This window comes from Lonchura striata, chromosome 5 (assembly GCF_046129695.1).
Source record: "Lonchura striata isolate bLonStr1 chromosome 5, bLonStr1.mat, whole genome shotgun sequence".
NCBI classification, from domain to species: domain Eukaryota; kingdom Metazoa; phylum Chordata; class Aves; order Passeriformes; family Estrildidae; genus Lonchura; species Lonchura striata.
In genome coordinates, this window is record NC_134607.1 from 21,186,225 (window position 1) to 21,198,715 (window position 12,491).

The 12,491-nt window shown below is 43.2% G+C and overlaps 1 protein-coding gene across 1 annotated transcript in view; it reads left to right on the plus strand.

Moving 5' to 3' along the window:
- ABTB3 (ankyrin repeat and BTB domain containing 3) overlaps window positions 1-12,491 on the plus strand; it is a 161,592-nt gene that overhangs the window by 123,929 nt on the left and 25,172 nt on the right. The window contains exons 5-9 of the mRNA XM_031507969.2: window positions 3,500-3,665; window positions 7,064-7,153; window positions 10,293-10,394; window positions 11,505-11,598; window positions 11,711-11,846. Of these exons, the coding sequence (XP_031363829.1) occupies window positions 3,500-3,665; window positions 7,064-7,153; window positions 10,293-10,394; window positions 11,505-11,598; window positions 11,711-11,846 (588 nt within the window). The remainder of the gene's footprint in view (window positions 1-3,499; window positions 3,666-7,063; window positions 7,154-10,292; window positions 10,395-11,504; window positions 11,599-11,710; window positions 11,847-12,491) is intronic.

Genomic DNA, 12,491 nt, shown 5'->3' on the forward strand with positions numbered 1-12,491 from the left:
CTGGTGTCATCCTCCTGTGCGCTTGGAAAGATCACAAAGACTTTCTGGCAAAAGCTGACAGTGCAGCTGGGGAGGGTTCCAGCTCTGCGTGCACATATGCTCTGTTCCCTTGCTGAGCAGGCACAGTTTCACAACTCTAAAAAGTGACCCTGTATATTTAGCTGACTTTACTTGTTCCCTGTCAGCCTTGTATTTCAAGCTTTTTTCCATCCCTTTCCCACCTCTTCAGAGCTTGTCAGTATGTTTGCTTCAATCCAAAGTGGAAGAGTCTTGAGTGAGTCAAGCCTGGGAGTATATTAGATTCCTCTTCTTTTATCTTGCATTCTTTAATGTCTGTGAATCTGGATGGTGTCCATGATGGAGCAGTGTCCCCTTACAAAGTGTTAGATGGAGCAGACACCCTCTGCTTCTTTTTGGAATCAGTGTTTTGCAGTGAATGATAAGAAGGAGAACTTGGGAGAAAATGCAGTGCTGTGTTAGCTTAGGCTTGATTTTTGATGGGTTTGGGGTTTTTTTTTTTTATTTTCCAGTTTTCATTTTGAAATGTGACAGCTCGGTCTGTCTGTCGTGCAGTCCTCCCAGCTGGCCTTCTCCAGTGTTAAAAGTGATGCTGTGCTTTTCTATTTGTACTTGTAGTTCCTGATAATTTTTTGATGTCTTTTCACTGCTTTTATCAGTACACGTTAAATATCTTTTTCCTTAACTCTCTGGCTTTTTGAGATGTTGCTTTCTCTCCTCATGCTCTTCTCTTTCCTTTGTGTCATGCTCCTGTTCTAATAAACTCACCAGTTTGATCACTATCCAGTTTTTTAGTCAACATATGGTAATACTCACAGTGGTCCTGCTTGGGCATAAAAAAGGCAGTGGGCCACTGGCAGGGGTACTAAGTTGTGGTTTCTTGTTTTGTGGAACTTGGTCTAGCTCAGACCTTGTCAGCACTGGTGTCCTACCCGCTGTGCAGGCACTCCTCTGCATCTATGTTATTGCTGCACTGTTTTTACAGCTGTAGCAGCATGGAGCCCTTGGACCAAGACACTTATCCCCCCAGCTGATTGAGGAGTACTGGTTTGCTGATACTAAATATCAACAGGAATTTATAGCTCTCCTTCCTTGACTATAGTAAGCAGGTGAACTGATGCAGGAGACCAGAGCCAATTCATGGAGGAGTTCCTGACGATTTTTGGACCCATGCCAGAGTAGAGATTTGGGGAGCACATACAGGCTAGGTGAGATAAGTCCTTGTTCTTTTTTCCTCATTTCTATGGGTGTGCAACCCAGGTCAAAGTTTGGCTTTTTTTTGAAGAGGAAATGATCGACTATCATTTTCATGCACTGAGCTGGGCTGACATCAGTTGGAGCTCTGTCAGAGTCTGACCCATTTTATTCAGTGTATGTTACATACCTCAGTACAAATGATGAAGCAGTGAGTTAACACAGGCAGTGATTCATAGCAGCAGACACCTCTGCAGAGGATGTCTAGATCTTTCCACAGCGGCACTTTGCTGAGGAACCACCTCGTTTTCAGCCCAAAATCATGTGGGAATGCCCTCTGCAGATGGGAGGTCTCTCCTCCGTGCACCCAAAACCCCCACCACCTAACTTCTGAGCATGCTTTATCTTTGCCATGCCATAAAGGAGGGCACAGATGATCTCCAGCATCTCATGCTATGGGGGTAACAAGCACCAAATGTTGCTGTAGCTCTTGTGTCAGAAATGTGCCATGTGGTGTGAATGCACTTAGCCTTGATTGCTCCCATGGATCTCAGTGTCAGTGAGCTCAGCCCTGCATATGTCTGTGCTGGTTTTGCTTTTTACTTAAATTCAGTGAGAAACTACTGCAAAAACCCAGCCTTGCTGTGTGTTGCTTTCTTCCTCTCTGCTGTGGGCATGTTGCTGGTGCAGAATCTGTTATTGCTGTTGAGGTGTGTTTATTGTGACTGAGTGTTTTGCATTAATCTTGCAGCATCCTGTGGTGATAGAATGTCATCCCTGAGTGGTGATACTCCAAACATACCTTTTTTTGCATTCTTAGGACATGAACTTTTTTTATAAGTCAAAACCCAAACCGAGCAGTAGAATGAACATAACAAAACAACTGGTGTCATCCAGACTGGTTGTGGCCCAGCACAGCAGAGAGCAAGTCTGAGATCAGATGCCGGTTTCAAACCTGTAAGAAGCTTTGATCAAAACACTTTGTATTTTGCATTTCACTTTCCTTCCTCTGTTGAAAGAGGAAGAGCAGCAGCTATTGCTACATGCCACTGCTTCTATATAAATGTATTTTTGCACAATGCTGTTAAATATTAAGCAGTGTTATATATTTTATAAAGGTCTGATAAAGCACTTTGAAGAAGAAATTTAAATGATAGTGATGTGCTGTTTCTATTTTCCTTTTGATTTGCTGGGGTTTTTTACATATGAAATAGGAAAACAAATATTTGATGTATGCTTGACTTTTTTACTTTTCATCTCTATTTTGTTTTTCCTTCATAAGTAGCCCCTCATTTTCTGACCTAGCATTTTTGCAGATTTGAAGCGGTGTTTTTCCAAACAGTTCTTTTATCCAAGTTCACACCAAAAGTGGTGGGGATTTGGACTTCACCCTCTGCCGAGACACTCCCTCAGCATGAAAGAAAAGCAAGTCTGTCTTTTAGCAAGATGAAACCAGCTTGGATAAGCATTATATTTGAATTGTCTGGCTCTCTCTGGAGCTGTAGATTCACATCTTGGCTAAGTAACTCCTAGTCCTTCATTCATATAAACTGAATATCAGTTCACAGTTTGACGATCTTTTGAATAAGACCTTACAAGAATGACATCTCATCTGTTAGACACAGCCAGAAAGGATTTGTGGTGTTTTGCTGTGACTACCTGACAAGATTGCCTGCTCCTCAGTTGCATAGTGGTCTTATATACATGTGGCCCTGCTTAGACCAGGTGCCCTCCAGAGGTTCCACTCAACCTCAGCCAGCCTGTGATTCTGTGACTTGTACTTTGTGCTCCAAAAAAGCTTCCCTGTTAATGAGACTATACTGGTAAGATCCTTGAAGGTGTTTGGCGTGACATTTTTTTTCTCTTTGGTGCCTTGTCAACGATTATATGTCCATTTGATGTAAGTTTCAAAGCTTACTAAAGTCATTGAAAGTTTTCAGAGATCGGAGGAACTGGATAACCTTGCCATGCAGAGACAAAAGTTGTGGTAAGAATGTATTGTGCGTTGCTTAAACAGGGAAACAAAATCAAGTGAAAGCTGTGCTTTTACCCCCTCCCCCCAATTTCTATTGAAATTTATAATTTGTCCCATGAAAGATAGACCAAGGGCAATCTCCCATTAGCTTGCATTATCATTTCCCATTCAGCGTTTCCCTTGCACATGCAGGTCAAAGGAGAATGGATGCGTGCATGACCTAAATTCTTCAAAAGCAGGGCACAGTATTATTTTCCTGGAGAGGTCTGTTCTCTGGTTGCCCTCTGAGGGAGCTGCCTTCTCACCCTGCAGGATCGACGACTGTTTCTGTGCCTCTCGGAAGCTGGATGCAGTTGCCACTGAGGCCAAGTTCAAGCAAGACCTGGGTTTCCGGATGCTCAACTGCGGCCGCACGGATCTGGTTAAGCAAGCCATATCCTTGCTGGGGCCGGATGGGATCAACAGCATGAGCGAGCAGGTAATGGGATAGACATTTACAGGTGCAGCTGTGGAATGGGGGAGCTTTGTCTGCTTGTCACAGGAAATGAGCCCCAGCTTTCAGTTCTACATAGACAGGACCTTAATGCATCCCCTTCGTTGAGTTAAAGCACTGCCAGGTGAACGTCCACGTTAAGGGAGGTCATTTTGAGTCGTGTTGGTTTGCCAGTACTGAGGTAACTCAGCATGAGGGCAACTGCATACCGTGAAATCTTTTTAACAGTGAACTGAGTCGAGTGAAGGCAGAGGAAGATCCCAAGAGAGCTTAGTGTTGAGCTAAATACTTAAAACTGCTGCAGTGCTGTGCACAGTTCTGTGAAACAAGGCTTTGTGAGGTGAGCAGCCTTGCACTGCACACAGCTCTGGGATCTGTCACCACTTCATGTGCACCACCCAGCCTGTCAGTAAATGGTTAATCCAGGTGCTCTCTCATGGATTTCAGTCCAGTTTGAATGGACCTCGCAGACGTGAAAGTATCTCTGCAGTTACCCCCACACTGGTCATTGTGGCCAACATCCACCAGTTGAAGAGCCTAAATTTCCTTGGAGTTGCACCTGTTGAGGCTGGCGGTTGTGCCCGGGGATAAAGCTGCCCTCTGCAGCTACCTACTGGCAGCTGTCTGGTGGACTGTGATGCTCACCGAGGTGGTTCCCCCTTCCCAGAGGGAAATGATGGCAATGAATACTAACCTTTCCTTTTGAAACAGAGTGCCCTGACCCTTCTGGTGCTCCTGATGAAAGTTTGTTGCTGCATGTTCCCAGAGCTATGGCATCATTTTTGACAGGAGCCAGGTGGCTGCCACCTCTCAGGTGGTCATGTGGGACAAGAGCTGGACTGTTCATGGGTTTAGGTCTTCTGAGATGAAAGCTGTTCCAGGAATTTGACTTATGTTGCTGTTCAGTAGCTTCAGTCTGAGTCAGTATTCTGGATTCATCTGAGAAAAGCTTTAGGAGAGGGCAATACTTCCAGGAAAAGAAAACAAACAAACAAACAAAACCCCCACAAAACAGTATCAGACTGCTCATTCCAAGGTTCATACTTTCTAAGATTATTGTTCTTTTAAGTTAGTCTCAATCTGGAAATTTCTCACAGCATATTCCCTCTGTCCTCCAGGCTGAAAACTGGAAACACTCTGGCTTGATTCATCAAAGTGCCTAATCATATGCTTAACTCTGAACACATGTTATGTTATGTTTTTACATCCTTTTTGAGTGAAAGTTAAGCCTGTGCTTAAATGCTTTGCTGGGTCAAATGTCCCACATCTTGAAGTATCCCACATCTTGCAGGACAGAGCCCTAAGTCATACAAAGCTGAAAGAAAGACAGTAATTTCATATTTTGCCAAAAGCCAAATGCCCTTTGTGTTGGTTGTACACACTGTTACTGTGTTCCTGTGTGTGCTTCGAACACTAACGATGGATGGGCTCATTAAAAATCCATTCCTGCCTCGTGCAGAGAGGGGATGAGTGGTGCTGCAGCACAAGGCTGAGCTGCAGGGCAAGCCTGGGGGGACTGGCAGAGGCAAAATCAACAGGGACAGCAGTGAAGGGGAGGCTAAAATCCTCATTAACTCTTTAAAACCCTGACACTGCAGTATGACATTCTGGGCCCCCTTTGGTCAGTGTTAAGTCCTCGTTCAGCTGCAGCAGGGTCAGGACATACTGTGTGCTTCCCAGGCTGAGCTTTTGCTCTGGATGTTGCCAGAGGACTCCTCACTGTGGCTGCCCATGTGCCATGCCTTGCAGGGGGAGCCCCAGCACTGGGTTTTCAGATTCTTTTCTACAGATCTGATTAGACCCCTTGTGCTCAATGAACACTTGACTTAATTATCCAGTGATGCCACTTACAGAAACTGAAAAACCAGCTGAAGGAACATGTATTTAATTTTAAGCTGCTACCCCATCCTTATGTTTCAAGGCCCAAGCACAATTATTTTGTAATTTGTGTGGTCCCGTTAGTTCCCATAGTGTTTACTGACTGCCAGAGGAAATGTTTTGCCACTGGCTGTGGCTGAAGTCCTTTCAAATTCTCTTTGCAAATAGCTTCAAGTCACCCAAGAACTCTCCTTGCCTAGGGTGAACTTATTTTTTCTCAATGATGGCATGAGGCCCCAAGTGCTTATTCCATGAGTACACTGCAGATTGGATCCTGTGAAATACTCAGTGTCTTTCAGGGAGGATCTAAAGACCTTGCAGAGATAAACATTAATTTATATTGTCTCTACAGGAGCAGTCTTTCCATACATAAGGACTCACTACCTTTAGCCCTTCATACAAACAAGAAAACTGGGGTAGTTCAGCAAAAACAGTGGTGCTGGGCTCTTGCTAGGAGGAGCAGTGTCACAGCTCTGTGTCTGGCCAGGATAGGTACATCCAGTTTCCCTTCACAGCAGCATTTGGGTTAAAGAGCAAATGGACTGTGGTCTGACAGCAGATTTACTGGGGGACTTTGAGGAAGACTATAAACATGCATCAGAGGTAGCTGCTTGCTTCAGGAGATTTACTGCAAAGCAACTGGTGGCTGTTGGTCAACACCCCTCACTGTGTTTTATAAGCAGCTTTTGCTCTTGTAATTTGCAGTAGGTTTAATAATTTTGTTCATGGTTTCATCTGGACTCATTACCACAGCCACAGCAGTACTTCCCTTAAGGGAAATGGTGATCAGGCATAGCAGGTATTTCAGATTAATACAAATTGCATTGTGGTGATTCTGTAGTGAAGGGTTACTTAATCTACTTTTTCTCCAAGCAGGGCCATGTTTTCCTAGAGCCAGCAACTTGCAACAAAGCTGTCTGGCATTTCATTTAAAATTAAGTCCATGTTTGCCAGGGAGTGCTATACAAAGCCTTGACATTTCCAGCCCCTTACAGTATCCATTTGAAAAAGCTGTGCTCAAATCTGAGTGATCTTAAAAGGAGCTTGAGATGTTTTAAAGGCTCTTTCAGTAATTGAAAAGTTAGATTTTAAGACACTCTGATCATAGAAAACTGAATAGAATTCTTGTGTTTCTAAAATACCAGTGAATAATGGTTGCTTTGGTGAAAACGTGTCTCTGCTGGGGCCCCAAAGACAAAAGTGCTCAGTTTAGTATACGATGGAGGTGAGGCTGGCAAGCCTAGTTTCACTCACCATGCTGAAGACACCATCAAAAATACAAGCAGTAAGCACAAGTGACAATTAAAATGGAGATTTTTACAAAAATGTTTGACCTTTGCTACTCTGAGGGGCATGTTTGTAACAGACGTAATGGCTTGGTAACAGAGGTAATAGATGCTGTTAGTCTTGATGATATATATTTAAGTAATTGCTTTTAAAAATCAAAGACAGTTCTGTGTTAAATTTGTCAATTCCTTTGTTTTTTAACTCCAAAAAATGACTAGGGCATGACTCCACTGATGTATGCTTGTGTCAGGGGTGATGAGGCTATGGTGCAGATGCTGCTAGATGCTGGAGCAGATCTGAATGCTGAGGTGAGGATTTTTTATTGGTTGTATCTTTTTTTCTGTTGTTTGTTTACATCTTAAACTACCCCCTGAAACTGTAGCAGAGTGAAAATCTCAAGAATCAAGAAGAAAACAAATCTGTTTTATCCGGGATTGGGACTACTTGAAATGCGCAGTGAAATCAAATGGCATTAGGTTAACACTGGGATTCACTGCACAGAAGGGATCCAGTTGTTGGACTTAACCCACAGGTAACAGTGATTTAGTTGTGTCTGCACACTGCAAATGAATACAGGCATTAATTGGCACTAGCCCTGAGCACAGCTCTAATGCTACTAGAAGGACTCACTGAATCTCAGCTGACTTGAAATGAAGAAGGTAAAAGAAGCACCCATCTGGTAACTTGCCAAAGCTCAGCATTTCTATGCATATGGATGATCCAAGTAAGCATCCCCAGCACACAAGAGCCATATAGGTTCCACTGTTTTGTTTTACAAAGTGCCTTGGGCTAAAAACTGTTGGATGAGGAGCTTGAAGCTTCCAGAATATGTCTCATTGATGAATGTATATCACAAACTCAGACAATCTGTCCACCAAACAGATTGTTGTCCAACTCAGTGCAATGCAGGTATGTACATTTTTGAAGAGCCAGTTGAAAATTCATGAAGAGTTATTTGTTAATGATTCCAGTTTCAATTTGTTGAGGTCATGAGTAAATTAAGCTGTCTGCTTCACTTATCTGTGTTCCATCTGTTTTGTTTGGACTTGAGTGAGCTGATAAATTGGAATCACTGCTTCAGACAGACGTTTTGCACTTTTAGAAAGTCCAATTTAAAAAGTAGAAATGGGTGTCACCAGTAGGACAGTGTTACTACCATGTCATGGAATCAGCTGGTGATTTCAGTTCCCCACAAGTCAAGCACACCACCCTCAAAGCTGGCAGGAACTGAACAATTGAACCCTTAGTCAGACCAAAGACTGGATGGGCAGGGAGACTGATCTTTTCCTTAACCCTGCCTTGTGGCTCAGATGTGAGGTGGCATTATTTGGTTCCTAGGACAAATTTTCACTAGGAGCAGTCCTCCTGATTGCTCCAGTAATCTTCCAGGCTTGAATCAAATGCAAATTTAAACAGTTTTGTCTTCCTGAAACTGCTGACATATGAGAGAGCAGCTCCAGTGAGGAATGTGAACCTCCCCAGTTCACTGCTGTAGAGTGTTTGCTCTAAAATCAAATGAAAACACTTTTGGACAAGAACTGTGAATAATTATGGCGTGCAATTATACGATGATTTGTGCACACTACAACCAACTGTGCAAATTGGGCAATTATGGCAAAAAAAAGGCAAATCAACCATGAACAAAAATAAATACTCTGTCAGGTGCTGTGTAATTTTCTCCCTTTCACTTTGCAAATATGTTTCCAAAAGTAGCCTCAAATGCTGGGCACCTCCCTTTTTGATTGCCCACCCTTAGTGAAACTGGACTAATTCCCAGATGTGCTGAGAATCTGCAGTTTGCTCCGTACTCAGTGGGACCTGTAGCTGCTCAGCCAGTCTTATCCTTAAAAGCTTATCCAGGCGCAGGTCTTTTTGCAAACACTATGCTGGAGAGACCTCTGACTTGGGGAAGAAAAAAAAACAACAAACAAAACCCCCCAAAAAACCCAACAAAACAAAAAGGAGCAAAGGAGTTTAAATGACTTCATTTTCTTTGCTGCTTTCCATGGACTGCCCCGAACAGTGGTGGGAAACATGCTTGAGAAGGAGCTGTATGCATTCACTGAGCCTGCCCATCCTTCCCCTCTGCTGCTCTTGCTCCACATCCCAAACCCCAAGGCTTGAGCTGCTCAATCCTCTTCCTTCTGACCCAGCTCAGCCCCTAAGGAGCCCTCTGTCCTTGTTCAGAGGCCAGCACACTCCTTGTGGTGCCCTTTGAGCTCTCTCTTTGGCAAATCTGGGTGGTAACAGCCAGGTGCTGGTGCAGATCTGGCAAGCTGTGGGATCTGCACAGGTTGTTCAGACTTTGCCCTCATCCCTGTCCTTGGGACTGAGGGCCTGCATCTAGCAAAACGCTGCATGTGGCGCTTGGAAATGTGAGCTGCTGCTGGAACTGGATATTTAATGACTGGCCCTGCTCCCCTGTATGGATTAAAGTACTTCAGACAAGGTAGTGAAAGCAGAGCTGGCTGGTGAGACACAGAGATGGTGCATCTTTTACTCTGATTTTAGTCCTTCTCTGAAGATCAATAACAAGATTTTGAATTGTAGTGTCACACTCCATCTGAGTGTGCAGCCTTGGATTGAAAATGTTCATTAGATTCTACCAGCTTTGTGAACCTCATCAATATTAATACCCCCATCTTTAAGACAGGGAAACCAAAGCAAAGAATGGTTATTAATCTTCCCCAATGTCTACATTAGAGGCACCAGGCAATAAGGCATAGAAGATTGAAGGAGCAACCTGAAGAATAGCATTTTGTTTTCTAAGGATATAGTTTGCATCTTTCAACTATTGCCCCCCAACACTTTTAGCTCAACTCAGACAGGAAAAGGCAGTAAAAAAGAGATTTTCTTAAACATTTCTGAAGTGACACTCTGCCCCATCACTTTTCCAACTTTTTTTTTTCTCCTCTGGTGAGAGAGGAGGAGTCTGGAAGAATGCCTGCAAACTCCAGGGTAGGGCTTGTGATGTGTCTTTAATGACAGCAGTGACAAAAAGTACTGATTTAAATGCAAAGAAATTTGGCTGGGCCTGGAGCAATCCCAAGACCCAGGGCTGTTGGTATATGGCCTGGTGAAGTCAGTGGGAGTGGTCCTTAGCTGTAAGTGTCCTGATCCATCCTTACTTTCCCCAGTGTGTGCTGTTGTAACCAGCTGTGGATGTTTTGCCCTTGTGCAAAAGAATCTGGTGGCCAGTGGTTTAGATGGAGCTACAGTAGTTGATAAAAGACTTCATTTGGTAAGAACTCAAAACAAGCTGTCAAATCAGCATGAGCAGTTTTAATATTGAGAAAAAATTTGCAGGAAAAAACGAAGCAAATAATTTTATAAAGCACCTTTCCCAGGTTTTCTGTTTCACTTACTCCCTCACATGCCTGGCTTTCAGGCAGGTTGAATTTTGTTACATATAGCTCTTTAAAAAAAATAACTTTAATTTGTTTATAGGTTGTCAGTACTGCTCATAAATACCCATCCGTCCACCCTGAGACCCGCCATTGGACAGCTCTGACATTTGCTGTGTTGCATGGACATATTCCTGTAGTTCAGGTATTATTGTATTTCCCTACCTGCATCTCATTCTTTTTTTTCTCCTCCTCAGTTCTAATTACATCCATCTCAAACCAGCATCCTCTTGTCATACTCATATTGGTTATTTCTGCTTCTTCAAGAGTGTACTGATACATGATAGACTTAAAAAGTGAATATGGTGTTCAAACCTTAACCAATATGAGGCTTAAACAGGACAATTTTACAATTTTAAAGCAAAGTTGCACCAAAGAAAGTCTGACAACTCCTTGTGCTCCTTCCTGACCACTTGTTTTATATGTTTGTTTATTCATTCATTGCACTTTCTTGCACTGTAATATTCTAGCAAACACAAAACCGCTGCCTTGGTGGGAGAGGGGTGGACAGCAGCCCTCAAGCTGCTCCAGAGGAGGAGGATCCCTCACTCTCCTTACCCCATCCAGGTGTCACGTGGGATGTGCTGGTTCTGTGCTTTGGCATCTCAAAAGTTGAGAAAGTTTATTCTTCAAAACATCTGTTTCTGTGACACACTCAAGCACCAAAACTTTGAAAGCCTTAAGACAGAAATGGCCAAGAGGGGCTGGAGCACAGGCTCCATACTGCTCTTCTTGGCCACTTTTGTTTTCAGCATTGCTGCTACTTATGTGAAAGTGTCCCTGATGGAGGCCACAGCTTTTGGACTCATTGCTGCAATTGGTTCTTAAGAATTGCCTTTCTTTTGGCCATGTCTTCATATAAAAGATGAAGACACTTGAAATCTGATCCATTTTTGGATGATGCTGGGCTTCTAGAAGAACCTGAAGGAAGGATGCTTGTCGGGTTAACTTTCTTTCATCTCCAGTGCATTACTTCCTAACACTGACCTTACCCCATTTCCCATTCAAAACACCGGTTTACACTTTTTTGGCTCTGAAGTTGGATGCTGGTGCTTCTGGAGTTTGGCAGCGTAAAATGAGCGAAAAAAGGAATGAATTTGCCTCTGTGAAACAGTGGGCAGAATTTGCATGTCACATATCTCCACTGTATCTGGTTTGCAGATAACAAGAAGCATTAGATTCTCATTTGTCACTGCTCATGAACTCTGAAGACTGTGATACCCGAGTTGCTCTAAATGGTGAATTTTCTTTCTAGCTATTGCTGGATGCTGGAGCAAAGGTAGAAGGTTCCTTAGAGCATGGAGAGGAAAATTACTCTGAAACTCCTTTACAGCTGGCAGCAGCTGCTGGTAAGGACTTTCTTTCTCCTCCCATTGTAACAATTCCTCAGCTGGGATCTGTGATTTAGTTGAGCAAATACTGGATTTTAAAGAGAGTAAAAATGCATCTCTTGCCTTGCAGGAAATTTTGAACTGGTCAGTTTGTTGTTGGAGCGAGGAGCTGACCCCATGATAGGAACAATGTACAGGAATGGCATTTCCATGACTCCACAAGGTGACATGAACTCTTTCAGTCAGGCTGCTGCACATGGACACAGGTAGAGTGGGAGGAAGTCTAGTGGCATCCTTTAAGTGCTACTTTTTTGCCTGGGTATCCAGTTCGAGCAGATGGGTGAAATTTCTGCATGAACAATTGAACATGCCACCTACTGAGCAGAGACGTAAGGCTTTCTGCTAGCATGTGAATTAAACCAGTTGGTGGTACAAGCTGTGTTTTGATTTTTGATTTAAAAAAAAAAAAATAGGAAGGGAACTTCTTGTGGTGTGTTCAATGCAGTGGTTGTTAAATGGCAGCTGATGTGACAGCAGAAAGGAATGTTAAAAACATTCCTTGTGAGTTTCTTCATATTTTTCTCGGGTTTGAGTGAATTGTGTCTCTACGGCTGCAGCCTTAATTTTGTTGAATATATTTTCTGCATCTATGTTTACTGTAAAGTTCTGTGTGTCTTAATGTTGTTTGTATGCTGCAAATTTAAAAAAAAAAGAATTACTGAGATGAGCACCTGGCATGCATGACCTTGCAACACTCAGGAGTTGACTGCAGTGTAATGAATTAGTATCATGATCTTCACACTCCTACTTTTCTGATTGTAGCCATCCAGAGGAACATAGATACAGGTTAGAGACAGTACATACCGTGTGTTTGCTTAGAGATGAGCTGCCAGGCACGTCAGGGCGGGTTC